Below are 24,505 nucleotides of genomic sequence, written 5' to 3' on the forward strand. Positions count from 1 at the left end.
CTAACACTGATAGCATGCTTGTAAATTACAGAAAAAATAGAGACCGTAAGTCTAAATAAAGGGAATACAAATTAAAACGAAGTATCTTTTTTTGCTTGTAAAATGACAAAAATGTGAAAGAATGATAAATCTAACCTTAAAAAAATGTATGTGCCAAAAGTGGCTGTACAAGGACTTTCACTGAAGTACTGCTTGTAATAGGAAACTCCTGAAAACAATCTAAATGTCCATCAGCAGAAAAACAGGTAATATGTGCTCAGGTAAGCCATAAAAAGAACATTGTAGACCTAATAGTATAAACACGGAAAGCTCTCTAAACATTCTCTGTGAAATGAAAAGAGAAAGTCACAGAAACACATGATGTCATTCAGGTTAAAACAACAGTAAGAATACACAATATATTTTCACAAAACTGGAACAAATAGCACTAAAATTTGTACAGAACCACAGAAATACCCAATACCCAAAGCAGTCCTGAGAAAGAAGAATAAAGTGAACTTATTACAACACCAGATTTCAAAATATACTACAAAGCCGTAGAAATCAAAACAGTATGGTACTGCCATAAAAACAAACACACAGATCAGTGGAACAGAATGGATACCCCCCCAAAAAATCCACGATTATATAGTCAATCCATGACAAAGAGGGCAAGAACACTTAACCTGTGACAAAGGAAGCAAGAATATACAATGGGGAAAAGACAGTCTCTCCAATAAATGGTGCTGGGAAAAATGGACAGCTGCATGTAAAAGAATGAAACTGGACCACTTTCTAACCCTATACACGAAAATACACTAAAAAATGGACTGAAGATCTAAATGTGAGACTTGAAACCATAAAAATTCTCGAAGAGAGCACAGGCAGGAATTTCTCTGACATCGGCTGTAGCACATTTTTCTAGATGTGTCTCCGGAGGCAAGGCAAACAAAAGCAAAAATAAATGATTGGGCTACATCAAAATAAAAAGCTTTTGCACAGCGAAGGAAGCTACTGACAAAACAAAAAAGACACCCTAGAGAATGGGAGAAAATATTTGCAAATGATATATCCAATGAGGGGTTAATATTCAAAATATATAAAGAACTTATACAACTCAATACCAAAAGAATAATCTGATTTAAAAAGGGGCAGAGGACTATTAAAAAAAAAGAGAGAGAGAAAGAGAAAAAAAAGGGGGGAGGAGCAGAGGACTGAATAAACATTTTTCCAAAGAAGTACAGATGGCCAACAGACAGATGAAGAGTTGCTCAACATCACGAATCACCAAAATGCAAATCAAAACCACAAATGAGATAGCACCTTATACCAGACAGAATGGCTAAAGTCAAAATGACATGTTAGAAACACTAATTCAAAAAGATATACGTACCTCTATGCTTACTACAGCATTATTTACAATAGCCAAGATATGGAAGCAACCTAAGTGTCCATCAACAGGTGAATAATAAAAGAAAATGTGGTACACACACATACACACACACAGGAATATTAGCCATAAAAAGGATGAGACTGTGCCATTTGAGACAACATGGATGAACCTAGAGGGTATTATGCTAAGTGAAATAAGCCTAACTGAGAAAGACAAATACCACATGATTCTACCATAAGTGGAATCTTAAAAAAACAAACCCACAAATGAATAAACAAAAAGCAGAATCAGGCCCACAATATAGAGAACAAAATGATGGTTGCCAGACAGGAGAGGGGTGGAGGGTTGAGCAAAATGGTGAAGGGGAGAGGGCAATACAGGATTCCAACTATGGAATGAATAGATCACAGGAACAAAAGGCACAGCATAGGGAATATAGTCAATGATATTATAAAAGAGATGTAACAGGACAGATGGTAGCTACACACTTGGGGGGACATAGCATAATGTATAAACTTGTCACCCGAAACAAATATAACATTGTTAACTATACTAAAAAAAAAAAATCTGGAGTGCTTGGGTGGCTCAGTCAGTTAATCGGCTGCTTTTGGCTCAGGTCATGATCCCAGGGTCCTGGGATCGAGCCCCACATTGGGTTTCCCTGCTCAGTACAGAGTCTGCTTCTCCCTCTGCCCCTCCCCGTTTGTGCCTCTCTCTCTCTCCCCCCACCTCTTTCTCAAATAAATAAAAATATTTAAAATAAAGTTTTTAATTAAAAAATACACATAGGTATATTTGTACATATATGCATACAAATACATGTAAACACATGCAAATGACAGAGGGAAGAATAAAGAGAACTTTCAGCTTTTGTTCTCCATACTTTTGTACTGTCTCATTCCTTTACAATAATAAAAGTAGGGGCGCCTGGGTGGCTCAGTTGGTTAAGCGTCTGCCTTCGGCTCAGGTCATGATCCCAGGGTCCTGGGATCGAGCCCCGCATCGGGCTCCCTGCGCAGCGGGAAGCCTGCTTCTCCCTCTCCCATTCCCCTGCTTGTGTTCCCTCTCTCGCTGTGTCTCTCTCTGTCAAATAAATAACATCTTTAAAAATAATAATAATAGAAGTATGCAAGTTTGACTCCAGCAAATTTCTTTAAAAAGACAATACAGATCTTCAAAATAAATCTTTTCTTAAGGTAAACAAAATCCTGCAATATTTTATCTTATTTAAAATGTAATTATTACTGGGGCACCTGGGTGGCTCAGTCGGTTAAGCAGCTGCCTTCAGCTCGGGTTGTGATCCCAGAGTCCTGGGATGAAGCCCCACATCAGGCTCCTTGCTCAGCGGGGAGCCTGCTTCTCCCTCTGCCTGTGCTTGCTCTCCCCCCCCCCATGTCAAATAAATAAATAAAATCTTTAAAAATATATAGAATTATTACTAAAGCTTCTGGCTCTATGACAAAGTTAACCACTTCATGTATAGAATGACAGTAGAACTATGATATCTTCAACACAAATACATAACACATTTCATCCCTTTTCCCATCAGCAATCAAACACAAATCTTAAATGTTAATGGGGAGTTATGAGAATTAAAGAAATTACATAAATCTGTACCTGTACTATTTGGTGTTGGAGTCTGATGATGTCCCAAGGTAGCTAATACAGGTCCAACTGGTAGGGAAGATGGACGCTGCTCTGACTTACATAACTGAGCAGGTTCTAGAAGATTTGAACATATGAAATAAGTAAGGAAAAAAGCCAAATACAACTGTGTTAACTGCAATTGTGTGGAATTCAAAATAGTAAAGATCAGTAATTTTTGAAACTGTCTTCCATTAAGTCAAGTTCCATGCTACTCCTTCTTCCAGACCTTCTATTCCCTTTAAACTCAATGGTGATATGCTACCAAGTACTAAGACATCAGGCAGGACATCAAGACACTAGTCAAGGTAGGCCAAAACCTCAGTAAAAATGCTCTATAAAACTAGCAAACACTTCTGATGATAAAGTCTTTCTAAGCATCAAACCACCTAAGTCATTTTAAAATGGGGAACATGGGGCGTCTGGGTGGCTCAGTTGGTTGAGCATCCCACTCTTGATTTCGGCTCAGGTCTGGTCTCAGGGTCATGGAATCGAGCCCTGCACTGGGGCTCTACGCACAGCAGGGAGTCTCCTTGAGATTCTTCTCTTCTCCCTCTTGTGCACACGCACATGCTCTCTCTCTAAAATAAATAAATCTTTAGGGATTCCTGGGTGACTCAGTAGATTATGCGTCTGCCTTCAGCTCAGGTCATGATCCAAGAGTCCTGGGATCAAGTCCCTTTTGGGCTCCTTGCTCAGCAGGGAGCCTGCCTCTCCCTTTGCCTGCCGTTGCCCCTGCTTATGCGCTCGTGCGCTCTCTCTCACCAATAAATAAATATTAAAAAAAATAAAACGGGGCACAGTAGTACTTCCTCTTTAGTCCCACTAGATACTAAGCTCATTCTCTTAAGGAATCAAAATTCACAAAAGGATTTCACATACTTTTAAGTATTTTTAAAGGGATTTTTTTGTTACAATTTCTGACTTAACTACGTCATCGAGAAAACAGAAATGTTGGATGCAACAAAAGGTAAAAGGAATTTGTATACATGGGTGTTGTCCCTAAACCTTCCTTTGCTAGTTAAAAAACAAAACAAAACAAAAACAAAACAAAAAACCCTACAGATTACTCTATACTTAAAAATAGGTCTTTCTAATCTGTAGGCATCACAAATTTCACCCTTCCCTTCCATTACCTTAGGGTCCACCATGAAGAAGAAACCATTTGTATTCTTCATAGCTATAAAAAATACCCCAAAATAGAAAGTTCCTGGATTACCTTCAAGTAGGTCAATGTATATTAAGCTTTCTTTGGTAGCATGAATCCAGGGTCATAGGATTCTGTCCCACCAGTTAATCCAACTCTCAGTAACCTTTTCCTTCCATCTCACTTTGAAAACCAAAAGCTCTTTCATTGTATTAAAAAATCCCCAATACCAAAAATATTATCATCTTTTTCCAGTGCATCTTCTGCTGTACCATTTTTTTGTGATTCCTTTTACTTATTAAAAAACAAAACCAGGAACACCTGGGTGCCTCAGTTGGTTAAGCGTCTGCTTTCGGCTCAGGTCATGATCCCAAGGTCTTAGGATCGAGCCCCACATTGGGCTACCTGCTTGGTAGGGAGCCTGCTTCTCCCTCTCCCTCTGTGCTGCCCCTGCTTGTGCTCTCTCTCTCTCTCTCTTTGCCAAATAAATAAATAAAATCTTAAAAATAAAAAAAACAAAACAACAAAACCAAAAACGAGCCCTTAAAGATTACTATGATGGCTACACAAATTAAGTTTTTTCTAATCAATAAATCTGAAACATTTTTGCAAATATCATACCTGGAGGTAAGACAGTCTGGGTAGGCATTGTGTTGATCACAGGTTCCAAGGGACTAGGTTGATATATTGCATCTACAGGATTAATAGTACTCTGAGATAAAGAAACACAGTATAGTTATTTTTAATTAAATGCCCTTCCATTGCTGACCCTCCCAAATGTATGAAATGCCCACATTTCTGACGGCAAAGTCCTGAGGGTAGCTATATAGATATGCTGATCAAAATGCAAAGAGGAAATGAAATTCATTTTATGATACAGAAGTCTGAGTTTCTTAAAAAACAACATAGTAAGGAGGGAAAATCAAAGAATCTGTCATATAGAAAGATAAAGCTAAATGGAAAAACCTGCAAAGAGTTATAAAATGGTGTGGGAAAATTTTGGGAATCCAAAATAGTAACTTCTCAATTCCCTTAATTCTCAATTCACCACAAATAATGTTTCTCTATCGAAGATAGAGAGAAATGCTCTCTCTTACTTTGGTGTTACTAAACATTACTACAACTGGTAAATATACCTGCACCACTAGGATTTTATCTTTCCATCTCATACTACTGCCACCTTCTATCACTGTGTACACAATGTACAGGCACCTAGTTTTACAGTCACTAAAGGCAAAGAGATGTATCTTCTAATTGGGGGATGCAGGGAAGGCGACTTTCTTTTTGAGGATTTAGAAGAAACAAATATGTAGTTAAAATTTTAGAGAGAAAAAAGTCTAGGTCTTTCTGATTTCAAGCCAAGAACTTATTCTGCCAGCATGAGGACATTTTTAAAAACAAGACTTCAGGGGCGCCTGGGTGGCTCAGTTGTTAAGCATCTGCCTTCGGCTCAGGTCACGATCCTGGGGTGCTGGGATCGACCCCCACATCGCGCTCCCTGCTCCGCGGGAAGCCTGCTTCTCCCTCTCCCACTCCCCCTGCTTGTGTGTTCCCTCTCTCGCTGACTCTCTGTCAAATAAATAAAATCTTTAAAAATAAATAAAAATAAAAACAAGACTCCACAGTTTACTGATTTTTTTTTTTTTTAAAGATTTTATTTATTTATTTGACAGAGAGAGACACAACACAGCAAGAGAGGGAACACAAGCAGGGGGAGCAGGAGAGGGAGAAGCAGGCTTCCCGCGGGGTAGGGAGCCCGACGTGGGGCTCGATCCCAGGACCCCGGGATCGTGACCTGAGCCGAAGGCAGACACTTAACAACTGAGCCACCCAGGCGCCCCTACTGATGCTTTTTTACTTGGAGGAGGGTAGCTTTAAACTAAGGTCTTTGCCAGAGTAAAGTTTAGATCATTTCGAACACTATACCAGATAAAACCCAAGAAATAATAATTTCAGTTCTTTATAGAGTTTTCCTTGATCCAGAAAACTTCAAATATATATTTGGGGAGGCTTATAACAGAAAATACTGAAACAGATTTAGAAGAGAAATACTTTACTGATGAATGAGCCCCAAAAGTACTCATAAAAATTTAGAAGCCCCTAGCAATGGAAACTGAGTTAAGGGGAAAGTTTTTATAGCATTCTCATTTAATTCAAAATTTTTTTTTCTTAAAGCCCCTCTCTGCATAAATATTAAAAATCGCTAAATCGGATTTTTTTTTTTTTTTTTAAGATTTTATTTATTTATTTGACAGAGAGAGACGACACAGCGAGAGAGGGAACACAAGCAGGGCGAGTGGGAGAGGGAGAAGCAGGCTTCCTGCTGAGCAGGGAGACCGACGTGGGGCTCGATCACAGGACCCCGGGACCACAACCCGAGCCAAAGGCAGATGCCCAATGACTGAGCCACCCAGGCGCCCCTAAATCAGATCTCTTAAATCAACTGATTTGAGCACAAGAATTCTGATGCTCGTCACGACGGTAGTCTACTGACTATAAATACTTTAACAGGAAAATAAAGGACACTTCGAGAAGAGACCCTGAAAACAATCACTAATAATAAAAACCCTAATAAAATGAAGTAGGGAAGGTTTTGAAGTACTGGGAAGAGCACAGATAAGACAGACTAGGAATTTTAATTCCTTAGAATCCTTGTTCTACCAAGGATTTGGCAAGTCTTTTATCTACTGTGGTCCTCACTTTCCCAGTCTGTAAAATAAGAAATGTCTGGATTATATGTTCTCTAGGGGCTTTTTGGTTATTACTTTATGATTCTATCTTTAGATACTGGACCAGGATATGATAACTAACAAATGTCTCAACAAGTCCTGCAGCTGTTCTTAGAATAAATTCCTTGTTTTTACCTAATGGTTTTCTCCAAAGAACTCCAAGTGCTTTACAAAGGCAAAATCCCACCATTAATATTGATCCATGGGAAGGAGAGTATGTCACCTCCTTATCCTTACCTTTTATATAAGAAAAATTACTGAAGAGAATAAGAAATAACTTCGGAAAAAGGGACCAGTAGAATTCTATCTTTTGAATGTAATCTTTTGTTTTCCAGATGAAATGTTCTGAAGATTAAGCTTGTCTAATCTTTTAGATTTTTGCATGTATATTTAAAGTACCAGATATCGGGGCGCCTGGGTGGCTCAGTTGGTTAAGTGACTGCCTTCGGCTCAGGTCATGATCCTGGAGTCCCGGGATCGAGTCCCGCATTGGGCTTCCTGCTCAGCAGGGAGTCTGCTTCTCCCTCTGACCCTCCTCCCTCTCATGCTCTCTGTCTCTCATTCTCTCTCTCTCAAATAAATAAATAAATCTTAAAAAATAAATAAATAAATAAATAAATAAATAAAGTACCAGATATCTTTTGCTGCTTGTTGTTAATAGAAAATATAACTACTCCATTCTTATCTACAGTCTTTGTTCAATCAATTTCAGGCTAAAATATGTCAAATTACATTCTACACCTTGCTTTGAAAATGAATATACAGAACTTCAGAAGCACAAATAAATGATAATCCTTAGCTCTAACCACAGTTGTACCATTAATAACATTCTGCAAAATATAAATTATATATGCATGCATTTATGTATAACTACCATTTATTGATTCTGTGCTCATCCTGTACCTTACAACAATGTTCTGAGGTAGATCTAGCCACCTTTCTTTAAAGCTGAGGAAACTAAGGCTCAAAGGTCAAATAACCTGCCTAAGATCACAGCTATTGAGTAGCAGGGCCAGGTTCTAGCTGTGTGGGTCTAAGATTTAAATCATGAACGCTTCCTTTCTTTTTAAAAAAATAAAAACTCTTAAGGAAAAATGCTATAGTCCTGATCAAATGATTCAAGTATGGTTGTTTTCTACAGGTTTAGATTTTTTGTAAGTTTAAACTTTCTAGATGTTTTTAATTGCAAATGACCAAACATTTTTGGTATGCTTTATGAAACTGCCGATTTTTTAACATAATAAAAAGTAACTAATTTTGTTTTGAGGAAAGAGAGATAAAAATAATTGCCAACATGATTTTCCTTAGGATCTTTGGGGACCATGACATGCTAGACAACATATATAGTCCTTTTTCCATGAGGCTTACAATCTTAACTGAGAGCTCAGGAAGAGATACTACATTATATTACATTGTATTCAGATCACATAATTGTATTATCACCATGGATCAAATTCTGAACTCGCACTGTGAAAAGACAGATAAAAATTCCGTCTTTAATTCAAATTCTAAAAATGCTTCTCTTATCTCTGGCTTCTTAAGAAATATGCAAACAACATCGATATTTAACTTTTTTCATTTTAAACCAAATACAAAGATAACATGCTTATCCTTTCAAGTATAATCATGAGATGGTTTTGAAGATTTTGAAGTTTCCAGATCTCAGACAAGGTGGCATCTTTAAAGTCTTGGGACAAAAAAAGGGGCTGCCTCCTGCTTTAGAAATACAGTCTAAACAGAAGTCACTCAGTTTACCATAAAAACAGGGTCACTCCAACTACAAATCTTCAAATTCTAACTTTTATTTCCAGATGGGAAACACCAACAATAAAATTTTCTTTTCTTTTTAAAGGAGAAGTTGAATCTAAGGGAAGAGTAAAAAGCTGAGGAGGAGGAAAGAATAAGAAAATGGCTGTAAATGGAAGAATTCATGCTGCAATTTGTTCTAATAAAAACAGTATATACCACAGTAGCAATGATAGTTAACACACAAAATCTAAAAAATAGAAACCAACACACAATATTAAAAAGATTAAGATATGTTTCAATACTGAATCCCTCCCCTTCTGCTTTCATCTGAGAAAAAAAGAAGTTTGACAAGAAATGTAGCATTGTGAGTTATGCCTTAGTCATAAAAGCTGTATTTTCACACCATGATTAACCCTTCATGTTAACACATGCAAAGTGATTCAATCTGAACCAACACTTAGAAAAATTTTAACATTTTCCCTGCAAATGATTACTGAAAGATGGCCAATTTTAGAAGCTTAAGGAAAATTGCAAGAGTCAACAACAAAAAGCAGTGAGTAGGTGAAAAAGAGGAATTTGTGTTGAAAAATGAGTAGAAGTTCAGGCTTCTCCTGACATGACTGGTTATAATGCTCTGCAGAAGTAAAGGGAAACAAAAAGATTAGATTAAACTTACTATAATTCCATCTGCGTGCTTCTCCGCATTACACTGGTCCTTAAGGAAAAATGTTAAAAATATTAACTTCATTCTTTTATTTAAGTAAGTCCTTGTGTACTTTCTTCCCTATTATGAAAGCTTATTCTACTAGTAACAATGTTAGAAAACTATTTCTCGGTTTCTATTGAGATTATAATTCCATCTGTACATTGCTAGCCAAACGTAATTCTATCAATGGCTACACAACCACCACCACCAACAGCATGGCAATTGTTTTTTTATATAGGCAGTTGAATTAAATTCATTATGAATATCTTATGGAACTGTGCAGTTATATCAGTATCAACTATTAACAGCAGATATACTAATTTAGGATTGAAGACCCTGAATATTTCTGGGTTTAATTTTATAGTAAATTATGCCAACTACCCACAACTCCCAAACTCTCACTGCATTTTAAAGGTGTAAGAATCATATACCCTTAAAATCTTGGAAGAGACACTATTTCCCATATTCTGGCTGCAGGCCCCAGAATTATACTTTTCTCAATAGATGGTTTGATTTTTGTTTAAGTAAATGTAATAATCACTGATCCATGGAATGACATAGGAATTAGCACTTAACTGCCTGACAAATATTTTGCATTAATTATTCCACCAACAACTCGATAAAGTAGATACTATTATTTTTCCTACTGGACATATAAGAAAATTGAGACAGATAGAGGGTGGGGAGCCAGGATTCCATTAGTCTGGCTTCAGAACTCATGTTCTTAATATGCTATTTTGCCTTGCTTCTCCAAGGATGTACTTCAGGAAGAAGGTGGTGGAAAGTTATCAACACATATTCACTTCTGTAATTATAATCCACTTATTTGTATTATGTTTAAAGTTCTAGCTCCATACTATCAGGAAGTTTTAAAGTTTTAACAGAAACCAATATTTGGTCTTGGTTTTAAACATAATGGCCGGGGTGCCTGGGTGGCTCAGTCGTTAAGCGTCTGCCTTCGGCTCAGGCTCAGGTCATGATCCCAGGGTCCTGGAATCAAGGCCTGCATCAGGCTCCCTGCTCCGCGAGAAGGCTGCTTCTCCCTCTCCCACTCCCCCTGCTTGTGTTCCCTCTCTTGCTGTGTCTCTCTCTGTCAAATAAATAAAATCTTAAAAAAAAAAAAAAAAACCATAATGGCCAAGTTGTATCTCATTTATATCTATAAATTTTTCTTTAACCACTGAGTTTACTCAGAAATCTACACATTGAAGGGTCAACCAAGAGCAACTGAAGATTTGGGAACATATATATATTTTTAAGTGCAGGTACAGAAAAGCATTAACATAGCAGCATATCTGCCTGCAAAATTGGCCTTTGGCTAATGATTAGGAACTTGAATTTTGGGAGGGTCCCCATCACTCTATCTGATGATAAGAGTGGCTCACTGTGCCTAAACTGTTTAATAATATGGTTTATGCTAACAACCAGCTTTCCTTCTGGGAGTCTGGAATCTTGATAAGTCCTAGCTAGAGAGTGCTTATATGACAAGGCCCCAACAAAAACTGAGGGTGTTGAGTCTTCAATGAGCTTCCCCGGTAGACAAAATTTTACTTTTTTTTTTTTTTTTAAGATTTTTTTTATTTATTTGAGGCAGAGAGAGGGAGGGAGAGAGCACAAGGGGCGGGGGGGGGGGGGGAAGAAGTGGCAGAGAGAGAGGGCTAAGCAGACTCCCCCATGAGCAGAGAACCCATGTGGGGCTTGATCCCAGGACTCTTAGATCATGACCCGAGCAGAAGGCAGAGGCTTAACCAACTGAGCCACCCAGGTGCCCCCAAATTTCACATATGTTGTCACAATTTGTTGCTGGAGGAAGTAAACACATTCTGTGTGAGTCTACTGGGAGAAGACACTTGGAAGTTTGTGCTGGTTTCCTCTGGATTTTGCCCCATGTGCCTTTTCCCTTTGCTGATTTTGCTTTGGATCCTTTGCTCTAATAAAGTGTAGCTATGAATATGACTATACACTGGGTCCTTGAGAATAACTGCATTTTGTTAACTGTGCAATTCATGATGGGGTTTCCCCCTATTTGCAAAATTAACTATATATTTAGAATATCCAAAGTTTCAGTTAATTCTTAACAGAGACAGTTGAAAATAGAGAAAGTTTCTTGCGTAGATGACATTTTAACTTAATTCTGGCCTTCCCCTATTAATTTCTAAATATTAAATTGATTTTTCCAAAGGATTTCTTGGAAAGAAATATTACATAACATGTGATAGATTAAATTTTCCAGAAATGGCCCCCAAAAGAGGCAGTGTTCATGTCCCTTACCCTAGAACCTAGGTGGGCCTTTGTGATGGTCTCTACCAGTAAGTACAGCAGAAGTGACTATATGTGATTTCTACGACTAGGTCATGGAAATGTCACAAACTTTCACTGTTTTCTAGGAACCCAACCACCATACTGTGAGAAAATCCAAGCAGCTGTAAAGAGGACTATATGGAGAATTTAGGCCCTCAGTCCAACTTTCCAGGCATGTGAGTGAGCCACCTTGAAAGTAGATCCTCTAGCCCTGCATCAAGTCATTACTGGTGACATTTCATGAAACAGAAACAAGTCATGAGGTCTACTCAAACTGCATATTTGTGAGCAAAATTTAAATGACTGTTGCTATTTTAAGACCCTCAGTTTAGACTGGTTTGTTATGCAGTGAATGATTACTGATATACCACATTATATATGTATATTATCTAAGAAACCAACCACTTTTAATTCTGGTATAATTTAAAATAAATTTCAGTATCTGACAAACTTTCCCCCCAAAATGTTCTCAATTAATAATGTATGCTACCTACAGAGTATTTTAGACCAGGGTTCATTATTTTTGTTATTGTGTTTTTGTTTTTTTTTTTAAGATTTTATTTATTTGTCAGAGAGAGAGACAGAACACAAGCAGGGGGAGAGGCAGGCAGAGGGAGAAGCAGGCTCCCCGCCGAGCAAGGAGCCCAATGTGGGACTCGATCCCAGGACCCTGGGATCATGACCTGAGCCGAAGGCAGCCGCTTAACCGACTGAGCCACCCAGGCATCCCAACTGTTGTGGTCTTTTAAGGCAGAGTCAAATCATAGACTATTAAATGCCTTCCTATCAATCCATTCCCATCACGTACTTTAGGGATTTTGTTCTACTACCTAAAAAGGCTACATTCATCCCTTCCCCGCTCCCACTTCCATCTTTCTTTTTAAAAATTGTTCTGTTTTTGTTTTGTAAGTATACCATAGTGGCCTTTAATCAAGGTCAGTTAAAGCTAAATCTCAAGTATTACTGAACTAGAGATCTGATTGAATTCAATATGAATTATTTTAATGAAACAAAGAAAAGGTCTAATGCTACTTCCCACTTAAATTATACTGTATTTTTATGTGGTTATAAATCCCTCATTCCTTAATACAAAGGCTAGTCTCTTCTCAGAACATACCAGCATGACTGAGATCTATAAATCTGAAAATGAACAAAAACATCAGCACAACATAATTTGGGAAGACTTCTGGCCAGAACTACAGACTCTAATATTTTAAAAACCATGCCTACTAAGAAAATACATGAAATATATCCTCATCTTTCTTTTTTTTTTTTTTTTTAAAGATTTTATTTATTTATTTGACAGAGAGAGGCACAGCGAGAGAGGGAACACAAGCAGGGGGAGTGGGAGAGGGAGTAGCAGGCTTCCCACCAAGCAGGGAGCCCGATGTGGGGCTCGATCCCAGGACTCTGAGATCATGACCTGAGCCGAAGGCAGACGCTTAACGACTGAGCCACCCAGGCACCCCTATCCTCATCTTTCTAATAAGGCAATGCAGTCCAGTAAAAGCTCCCTAATTATGGACCAATACACTTACTAATTATATGCAACAAAAAATAAACATGCTAATTCAAGTCTGATGAGATTCAACAAATGAGGCTGGGACGACTGGATAGCCACATGCAGAAAAATAAATTTAGACCCCTACCTCACACCACAAAGATGAATGCAAATATGAGCTAAAACTTCAAACTCAAAACACAGGAATAAATCTTTGTGATCTAGGATTAGGCAATGACTTCTCAGATAAGCCACCAAAGGCACAAACAATAGAAGATTTATCTGATAAACAGGATCTCATCAAAAATAAAAATATGCATGTGTCTCAGGATGCTATCACGAAAGTGAAAAGACAACCTACAAACTTGAAGAAAAATATGCAGATCATGTCTGATAAGGATTTGTATTTAGAACCTACAACTCAACAAGATTAAAAAGAACCCAACTAAAAAATGAGCAAAGATTTGAAAAGACATTTCTCCGAAGATATATGAATGGCTAATAAGTATGTGAAAAGATACTCAACATTACTATTCCTTAGGGAAATGCAAATGAAAACTGCAAGATATCAAGAGAATGGCTACAACCAAAAAGACAATCAGAAGCGTGATCTCATCATATTCACAAGTTCTGTGGATTATTTATTTATTTATTTAACTGAAGTATAGTTGACAATGTTACATTAGTTTCAGGTGTACAACACAGTGATTAGTATAGTATAGTATAGACAAGTCTATACTTTTTTTTTACTTGCTTACCACAAGTGCAACTACCATTTGTCACCATACTATTACAATACCATTGAGTACATTCCCTGTACTGTACCTTTCATCCCCATGACTTACTCATTCCATAACCAGAAGCCTATACCTCCCACTCCCCTTCACCCATTTTGCCTAGTTCCCTCATTTCCCCTCCTCTCTGGCAACCACCAGCTGTTCTCTCCATTTATGGGTCTGTTTCTGTTTTTGTTTGTTCATTTGTTTTGTTTTTCAGATTCCACATAAGTGAAATCATATGATATTTAGCGCTGACCGTAAGATAGAAACATTATTCAGGTGGATCTGATCTAATTTCATGAGCCATTAAAAGTAGAGAGCTTTCCCTGCCTGGTGGCAGAAGAGAAGGTCAGAAATGTGAACCATGAGAAGGATATGATGTGCCACTGCTGGCTTTGCAGATAGAGGGAGTCTGTGCAAGGACCAGAGAGAGGCGTTTAGTTGCTGACACCAAGTTTTAGCCAACAACTAGCAAGGAAATGGGGACCTTGGTCCTACAACAAGGATCTGAATTCTGCTAACAACCTGAATAAGCCTGGAAGTGGATTCTTTCCCAGAGCCTCCACAGATAGTTCAACCTGTCTAGAACCTTAATTTGGACCCTGTGATATCCTTAAGCATAGAACCCAGCCCAGTCACTTTAAGAGTCTGATCTATAGAAATGTGAGCTTATAAAGGAGTGCTGTTGTAAGCCACTAAAAAAAAAAAAAAAAAAGGAGAATCACAAATATTGGTAAGGATGTGGAGAAAATGGAATTGTAACACACTGTGAGAATGTAAAATGGTGTAGGTGCTTTGAAAAGTAGTTTAGCAATTTCTAAAAAAGACACAGAGTTACTGTATGACCCTGTTAAGGCCACTTCCATGCATAAGTTAAAAGAAATGGAAATATACCTCCACACAAAACCATTATAATGTACACATTCATTGTGGCATTATTCATAATGTTCATCAACTGATGAATAAACAAAATGTGGGATATCCATTCAATAAACTACTCTTCAGAAATGAAAAGGAATTAAGTCCTGATACATGCTACCATATGAATGAGCCTTAAAAACATTATGCTAAGTGAAAGAAGCCAGTCACAAAAGACCACATACTGTGGGATCCTAATTACACGAAATGTCCAGAATAGGCAAATCTAGAAACAGATCAGTGGATGCCAGGGATTGGAGGAAGAACAGGGGCAAGGGTAGCAAGGGAAAGAGGAACAGGGAATGACTGCTTAATAGGTACAACATTTCTTCTTGTGGTGATAAAAATGTACTATAATTTGATTATAGTGATGATTGTACAACTTTGTAAATATACCAAAAACCATTGAAATGTACACTTTAAATGAGTGAATTTTATGATATGTAAATTAGTATCAGTAAACCTGTTCTCTTAAAAGTCTAATGAAGAATTTAAAAATACTTATGAAAACAAAAACTCTTATGAAGGAAAATGTTCTGGGGAGAGAATGTGCGATCCAAAGACAACTTAAATATACAATCTACTTTGAAAGGATAACCTAGACCTGTACTGTCCAGTTTGGGAGCTACTAGTCACATGTGGCTATTAAGCACTTGAAATGTGGCTGGTTCAAAGTAAAAAATACACCCAAGATACTGAAAACTTAGTACAAAAAAAAAAGACAATGAAGTGTCTCATTAATGAATTTTTACATTGCTTATGTTGAAATGATTTTGGATATACTGGGTTAAATAAAATACATTATTAATTTCACTTGCTTATCTGAGTTGTGGCATATAGGTCTTATCACCTAATCTTGATAAGGAACTGGTCAAGTCCTCAGATGTAGGGGCCTCCCAGATTATTTCTGCTCTCTTCCATCTCCCCCACCTTCCTCTGCAGTTTCTCATGAAACGCCAACTGTCTCTATCTATGGTACAAAAAATGAAGTCTTCTGAACTAACAGAACTTACCTGAAAATCCCACTAACCAAGTGATGCCCAAACTTTGCTGCATATTACAACCACCTGGGAGTTTAAAAATCCCAAAGCCCAGGTGACAACCCACAGCAATTACCACACAATGTCTGGGAGTGGGAGCCAGGCATAAGACTTGTTAAAGATCCTCAGGTGATTCCAGTGAGCCGCAAAGTTTGGGAACCAATGCATTAATCATTTAGACAGGAGGGGAACTTCTGGTAGTGAGAATGAAAGAATCAAAACTGGAAGGGGTTTAAAATCCTACCTACAGCATGCTGCCTCTAAGAAGCTAATACTAAATTACTCCAAACTACAAAGATATCAAATTAGCTATCTTCTTATATCCGTTAGGTCTCAGGTGGCAATCTCTCAAAGTAGCTGATTTCAATATTTTATTAACCTGTCAATGAAGAATAATCCTCCAAAATGACTAATAATTTATATTCCCATTAGTATTAGATAGAAGTTCTGCCATGTTTACCAACAGCAGAACAGAGAGGTGGCTAAATAAAAAAAATCATAAAGGGGAAACACTAAACTATGCAACCATTAAAAGTTATGTATTAGAAACATCCATTCAAAATTTACAATTATCAGGCCCCTACCATGTGGCAGGCAACTGTTCTAGGCACTGAGGATACAGTGGTGTTATAGAGCGAATATTTGTGTGTCTCCACCCACCACCGGCAAATTCAGAAGAAGCCCTAACCCCCAGGATGGCTATATTTGGAGATGGGACCTCTAATGAAGTAAATTATGGTTTAATAAGGTCCTAAAGATGGAGCCCTGACCTAGTAAGTGTCCTTATATCAGAGAGCTCTCCTCACCTTCTCTCTCCCTACTCTCCCTCTGTCCCTTCCATCTCCTCCTCCCCCCTCCCTCCCTCTCTTTTCTCTCTCTGTTTGTGCACATACCAATGAAAGGCCACATGAGGACATACTGAGAAGGTGGCTGTCTACAAGTTAAAAAGGGTCCTCACAGAAAACCAAATTGGCAGGAACCTTGATCTTGAATTTCTAGCTTCCAAAACTGCGAGAAAATAAATTTCTTTTGTTTACGCCACCCACTCTGTGGTGGCTTGTTAGGGCAGCCCAAGCAGACTAATACAATGGCAAATAAGACAAAGTCCTTAAGGAGATTATAAATCAGGTGGTAGAAAGACAATAAACAAGGTATCATGTAATTCTGGCTAGTGATGCAAGGCCATGAAGAAAAAAACACAAATGAGAGATTAGAGATTATTTTAGATAGAGTGGTCAGGAAGGTCTCTTCAAAGAGATTTCATGTGGGCAGAAATCTGAATAAAGTGAGGGGGTGAGTCCTGGAAATCTGGGGTAAGTTCCTTCTAGGCAGCGGGGAAAGCAAATACAAATCCCTGAAGCAGAAAAAGTCTGGCCTGTCTGTGAAAAAGAAAACAAGCCAATATTGTTGGAGTAGTGTGATCAAGTGAGGGTAGATGAGGTGATAGAGTAGTGATGGTTCAAGTGATGTAAGTTATTGTAAATAGTTTAGAGTGCATTCCAAGAGAGATGGGAAACCATTTAGTGGGATTTGAGCAGACGAGTGAAATGGTCTGATTTACATTTAAAGATACACACAAAGTTCATATACAGTACATATATAATTTAAGGGATAGTATTTGAACATAAAAGCCTTAATAAAACTTCCTTCTGGAAAAAATTAAAAAGCCAAACTCCATTTACTTAATCTATGTTACCTGTTCTGAAGGACCCTGAAATGTAAGTCTATCAAGCTAGGCTAAGATAAACAGAGAGATAGGAGGTATAGACTAAATAGCAGAAACTTCTAGGGGCGCCTGGCTGGCTCAGTCAGTGGAGCGCGTGGCTCTTGATATCAGGGTTGTGAGTTCAGGCCCCCATGTTGAGTGTAGAGATTACTTCAAAAATAAAAAAAATCTTAAAAAAAAAATAGTAGAAACTTCTAAAAAGGAGTATTAATAATTTGAATTCTAACTCATTCCAAAGGTAGAACACCAAAAATACTCTTGATGGGTAGCTAAAAGGTGAGCTACTGAAAGAGGCTTGTTGCCTTGTTTTACAACTATCTAAAGTCTTAAATGACTTGTAGAGGTTATCCAAACCAGTCTAAACACTATCAGCTCTTCTACTTCCTCAATCTTCCAGAGAAGGCAGTGTGAATCCCTAAAATACCTACCTATTCACATTGAGCAAGGTGTAGTTTACTGGTTATCCATACACTGTAGAGGCTTTTGGGTAACAGTAGGTGACCCAACCACCCATAAAATTTCTCAGTCAAGAAAAACAAACACCTTACCATCTCTTTTACGCCTCCAACCCTATCCTCCCTTTAGAATATATTCTGATCCACAAAAGTAGATGAAAATTTAGACACACACACACATAGGAAATCAGGCATAGTGGTAAAACAAACAAAACACCCAGAAAGTGAACATAAGCCCTTAAATTCTGACACTTTAATATACTGAATCTAACCTCAAAAGAAAATGACACTGCCCTCCTTTAACTCATATGCCCAATATCCTTCCCATCTAAGCACAAATAGACTGTCCTATATAATTGTGTCATTAACAATACTAGGTAAAAAGTGACCATTATCAGGCAAACAAATACATGCAACTGAATAAGTAAAATAGGCCAGTAATTAAAAATCCATGCAAACATCACTCCCAATAGTGGCTACTGAATGGCCTGTCTACCCTCTTCTAGCCACTGGCTAGAAATACAGAGGTACAGTCAGTAGAAATAATGGGGGGGGGGGATTTTTTTTAATTCTTCTTTTCAAACACTAAAATGCTTATTCCTCAAAATACCAAGCAATCAAATCGACATTTAAGTTGAATACACCAAAATTTTTCAGAAAAGCAGGCACAATAACCATGAAATTTTTACCGCACCACAGTATTTCAAAATACATATTATTCCATGAATAAGAATAGCAATTTAAAGTAGCGGTTCACTAATGTAGTTTAGTAACCGAAAAAACCTACAACAAAATTAAAAATATATATATCTTTATTATACTCCTTATTATGGATGAGAAAAAGAACTCTTGCTAAAATTTAATTCCTTTTCTCCTAAGAAAAACTTTTCTGTGAAAGGTTTTGCAAAATATGTCTTTGCTCTAAGCAGTGATAATGGATAAGGAGGAAGGAAGAGGTGAGTCATTCAAACAATACTCCCCTCTTTCCCAGTCACCGTATCAGAAATTACCTTATCAAAAACAGGCACATGCTGCTAAGGTTAATATCTTAATACAATAGTTGTTCAATAGTACCAGGAACCCCACAATACAACTTATTGGAGGAAGGTACTTATTTCACAACCAAGTTCCTGGCTATTAAAGAGAAATGCCATTATAATTTTTACATCTCATTAAATGAAAGTAAAGTAAAATTTACTTACTTTAGCAATCTGCAGCAACACAATGCAGTGTTTAATTGATTCTACCATGCTCTATAAAAACAGAACACTGATTTTAGGATCTTGCACCAAATAAAATAGTCATATGACATTAAAGCTTAAAATATAAAAATAAAAATAAAAAAATAAAAATCAGTTCAGATGTACAGGATTTAAGTTTATACTACACAAGAAATACCCTCTCTGGATTCCAGTGGGTTCTAATATACTAACAGTGTTAGATGAAGTTATCATAAGCAATTCTATCATTAAAGAATGCCAAAAAATTGTTAATTTGTACTCAATAACATTCTAAATGGTTTTTCAACACTTCAAACAGAAAAAGATGTGAGTCTGATTAATTTCCAAATTCTTAGATCAATAGCAGACAATCCCAGTGTAAACTTCTAAAATATCTATTCAAGACTTTTAAGGAATTATGAAGAGTAAAGAATCCTATCACAATACAGTGAACCCTGAATACTACTACTTTGCCTGTTTTTAAAACTGCTCTTGTCGAAATACAAATCTTATTAGTAGCCTATTATATAACGTGAGAAGGCCAGTACATCAGAAAACGTGAATCACAATATATTTTAATTATAAAAAAGATAATATACATTGTGCATGGATGATACCTTTTATCCAAGGATCTTAAGACAGATAAGATCAGAAACACGTAAAATGGTCCACGAAGTGAATTTTAATTAGAAGGATTATTCAAGTCCCTTTATATCCTTTAGAAAATAATAAAATTCTTAAACACCCTTGTAAAAATTTATAAAAATTAAAATCTCAACTGCTCTTATTAATAGAGCAATTTATTAATTTAATCAACAGCTTAAAATAGAAATGATATTTTAAAGCACTTTCTAATGTAAAGCCAGAGTTTACCAAACACGTAACTTACATTTGTTGTCTCTTTGAGAGTTTCAATTTTCTGTGAAAAATGATAAGTTTAAACAAATAATCAGAAGCACAAAGAAGTATCATTACTGTTTTTTACTAGTCATTTAAAGAATTTTACCAAAATGTACTCTTTACTCTGAGGGCAGGCAACTGGGAAGGGAGTACTTTGTTATACTTCTTAAAACTTATAAAAAATTCATTTTACGGATTATGTCCTCAAATAAGATTCATATGATTCAAGATTTCTAAGAATAACACAAAACATTATTACTCCTTATATGAAAAAAGTTGTGTCTTTTTTATAGACTATGTGATTTTCTAATTTTTTATTAAAAAATTTTTTTATTAACATATAATGTATTATTTGTTTCAGGGGTACAGGTTTGTGATTCATCAGTCTTACACAATTCACAGCACTCATCATAGCACATACCCTCCCTAATGTCCATCACCTAGCCACCCCATTCCTCCCACCGCCCTCCACTTCAGCAACCCTCACTTTGTTTCCTGAGATTAAGAGTCTCTTATGGTTTGTCTCCCTCTCTGGTTTCGTCTTGTTTCATATTTCCCTCCCTTCTCCTATGATCCTCTGTCTTGTTTCTCAAATTTCTCGTATCAGTAAGATCATAGGAGACTTGTCTTTCTGACTTACTTCGCTTAGAATAATACCCTCTAGTTCCATCCACGTCGTTGCAAATGGCAAGATTTCATTTTTTTTGAAAGCTGCATAATATTCCATTGTGTGTGTGTGTGTGTGTGTGTGTCTACACATACACCACATCTTCTTTATCCATTCAGCTGTTGATGGACATCCAGGTTCTTTCCATAGTTTGGCTATTGTAGACATTGCTGCTATAAACATTGGGGTGCATGTGCCCCTTCAGATCATTACATTTGTATCTTTGGGGTAAATACTGAGTAGTGCAATTGCTGGATTGTAGGGTAGCTCTATTTTCAACTTTTTAAGGAACCTCCATACTGTTTTCCAGAGTGGCTGTACCAATTTGCATTCCCACCAATAGTGTAGGAGGGTTCCCATTTCTCTGCATCCTCGCCAACATCTGTCGTTTCCTGGCTTGTTAATTTTAGCCATTCTGACTGGTGTGAGGTGGTATCTCATTGTGTTTTTGATTTGTATTTCCCTGATGCCAAGGGATGTTGAGCATTTCTTCATGTGTCTGTTGGCCATTTGGATGTCTCCTTTGCAGAAATGTCTGTTCATGTCTTCTGCCCATTTCTTGATGGAATTCTTTGTTCTTTGGGTGTTGACTTAGATAAGTTCTTTATAGATTTTGGATACTAGCCCTTTATCTGATATGTCATTTGCAAATATCTTCTCCCATTTCGTAGGTTGTCTTTTGGATTTGTTGACTGTTTCCTTTGCTGTGCAAAAGCTTTTTATCTTGATGAAATCCCAATAGTTCATTTTTGCCTTTGTTCCTCTTGCCTTTGGAGGTGTGTCTTGAAAGAAGTTGCTATGGCCAATGTTGAAGAGGTTACTTCCTATATTCTCCTCTAGGATTTTGATGGATTCCTGTCTCACATTTAGGTCTTTCATCCATTTTGAGTCTATTGTGTATGGTGTAAGAAAATGGTCCAGTTTCACTCTTCTGCACGTGGCTGTCCAGTTTTCCCAACACCATTTGTTGAAGAGACTGTCTTTTTTCCATTGGATATTCTTTCCTGCTTTGTTGAAGATTAGTTGGCGATAGAGCTGAGGGTCCATTTCTGGGCTCTCTATTCTGTTCCACTGATCTATGTGTCTGTTTTTGTGCCAGTACCATACTGTCTTGATGATGACAGCTTTGTAATAGAGCTTCAAGTCCGGAATTATGATGCCACCAGCTTTGGTTTTCTTTTTCAACATTCCTCTGGCTATTCAGGGTCTTTTCTGGTTCCATACAAATTATAGGATTATTTGTTCCAGCTCTGTGAAAAAAGTTGATGGTATTTTGATAGGGATTGCACTGAATGTGTAGATTGCTCTAGGTAGCTTAGACATTTTAACAGTATTTGTTCTTCCAATCCACAAGCATGGAACATTTTTCCATTTTTTTGTGTCTTTCTCAATTTCTTTCATGAGTGTTCTATGGTTTTCTGAGGACAGATCCTTTGCCTCTTTGGTCAGGTTTATTCTTAGGTATGTTATGGTTTTGGGTGCAATTATAAATGGGATCGACTCCTTAATTTCTCTTTCTTCTGTTTCATTGTTAGTGTATAGAAATGCAACTGATTTCTGTGCATTGATTTTATATCCTGCCATGTTGCTCGATTCCTGTATGAGTTCTAGCAATCTTTGGCTGGAGTCTTTTTGGTTTTCCACAGAGCATCATATCATATGCAAAGAGTGAAAGTTTGTCTTCTTCTTTGCCAATTCAGATGCCTTTTATTTCTTTTTGTTGTCTGATTGCTGAGGCTAGGACTTCTAATACTATGTTGAATAGCTGTGGTAATAGTGAACATCCCTCCCATGTTCCTGATCTTAAGGGAAAAGCTCTCAGTTTTTCCCCATTGAGAATGATACTCGCTGTGGGTTTTTCATAGATGGCTTTTATGATATTGAGGTATGTACCCTCTGTCCCTACACTCTGAAGAGTTTTAATCAAGAAAGGATGCTGCACTTTGTCAAATGCTTTTTCTGCATCTATTGAGAGGATCATATAGTTCTTGTTCTTACTTTTATTAATGTATTGTATCACATTGATCGATTTGCGGATGTTGAACCAGCCTTGCAGCCCAGGAATAAATCCCACTTGGTCATGGTGAATAATCCTTTTAATGTACTGCTGGATCCTACTGGCTAGTATTTTGGTGAGAATTTTTGCATCCATGTTCATCAGGGATATTGGTCTGTAATTCTCCTTTTTGATGGGGTCTTTGTCTGGTTTTGGGATCAAGGTAATGCTGGCCTCATAAAATGAATTTGGAAGTTTTTCTTCCATTTCTATTTTTTAGAACAGTTTCAGAAGAATAGGTATTAATTTTTCTTTAAATGTTTGGTAGAATTCCCCTGGGAAGCCATCTGGCCCTGGGCTCTTGTTTGTTGGGAGATTTTTGATGACTGCTTCAATTTCCTTACTGGTTATGAGTCTGTTCAGGTTTTCTATTTCTTCCTGGTCCAGTTTTGGTAGTTTATACATCTCTAGGAATGCATCCATTTCTTCCAGATTATCTAATTTGGTGGCATAGAGTTGCTCATAGTATGTTCTTATAATTGTATTTCTTTGGTGTTGGTTGTGATCTCTCCTCTTTCATTCACGATTCTATTTATTTGGGTCATTTCTCTTTTCTTTTTGATAAGCCTGGCCAGGGGTTTATCAATCTTATTAATTCTTTCAAGGAACCAGCTGCTAGTTTCGTTGATCTGTTCTACTGTTCTTTTGGTTTCTATTTCATTGATTTCTGCTCTGATCTTTATTATTTCTCTTCTCCTGCTGGGTTTAGGCCTTATTTGCTGTTCTTTCTCCAGCTCCTTTAGGTGGAGGGTTAGGCTGTGTATTTGAGACCTTTCTTGTTTCTTGAGAAAGGCTTGCATTGCTATATACTTTCCTCTTAGGACCGCCTTTGCTGTATCCCAAAGATTTTGAACAGTTGTGTTTTCATTTGTTTCCATGAATTTTTAAAATTCTTCTCTAATTTCCTGGTTGACCCATTCATTCTTTAGTAGGATGCTCTTTAGCCTCCATGTATTTGAGTTCTTTCTGACTTTCCTCTTGTGATTGAGTTCTAGTTTCAAAGCATTGTGGTCCAAAATCTTTTGGTACCAGTTAAGACTTGATTTGTGACCCTGGATGTGATCTATTCTGGAGAATGTTCCATGGGCACTAGAGAAGAATGTGTATTCTGTTGCTTTGGGATGGAATGTTCTGAATATCTGTGAAGTCCGTTTGGTCCAGTGTGTCATTTAAAATCTTCACTTCCTTGTTGATCTTTTGTTTAGATGATCTGTCCATTTCAGTGAGGGGGATGTTAAAGTCTCCTGCTATTATTGCATTATTGTCGATGTGTTTCTTTTTGTTTTTAATTGGCTTATATAAGTGGCTGCTCCCATGTTAGGGGCATAGATATTTACAATTGTTAAATCTTCTTGTTGGACAGACCCTTTAAGTATGATGTAGTGTCCTTCCTCATCTCTTACGTCTTTGGTTTAAAATCTAATTTGTCTGATATAAGGACTGCCACCTCAGCTTTCTTTTGATGTCCATTAGCATGGTAAATGGTTTTCCACCCCCTCACTTTAAATCTGGAGGTGTCTTGAGGTGCCTGGGTGACTCAGTCGTTAAGCATCTGCCTTAGGCTCAGGTCGTGATCCCAGGGTCCTGGGATTGAG

General features: G+C 37.3%; 1 protein-coding gene across 12 annotated transcripts in view; it reads right to left on the reverse strand.

Annotated features, from left to right (window-relative positions):
• OSBPL9 (oxysterol binding protein like 9) overlaps positions 1-24,505 on the reverse strand; it is a 186,685-nt gene that overhangs the window by 26,070 nt on the left and 136,110 nt on the right. For 8 of the 12 annotated variants that reach the window (XM_035018577.1, XM_035018574.1, XM_035018575.1 and 5 more), the window contains 5 exons: positions 20,177-20,206; positions 19,270-19,320; positions 9,318-9,356; positions 4,785-4,875; positions 2,990-3,094 (listed from right to left, as the gene is read on the reverse strand). In XM_035018577.1, the coding sequence (XP_034874468.1) occupies positions 2,990-3,094; positions 4,785-4,875; positions 9,318-9,356; positions 19,270-19,320; positions 20,177-20,206 (316 nt within the window). The remainder of the gene's footprint in view (positions 1-2,989; positions 3,095-4,784; positions 4,876-9,317; positions 9,357-19,269; positions 19,321-20,176; positions 20,207-24,505) is intronic. The other 4 variants (XM_035018578.1, XM_035018576.1, XM_035018573.1 and 1 more) reach the window with 1 other exon arrangement.

This window comes from Mirounga leonina, unplaced genomic scaffold (genome assembly GCF_011800145.1).
Source record: "Mirounga leonina isolate KUSES-001 unplaced genomic scaffold, KU_Mleo_1.0 Mir_173, whole genome shotgun sequence".
Classification (NCBI taxonomy): Eukaryota; Metazoa; Chordata; class Mammalia; order Carnivora; family Phocidae; genus Mirounga; species Mirounga leonina.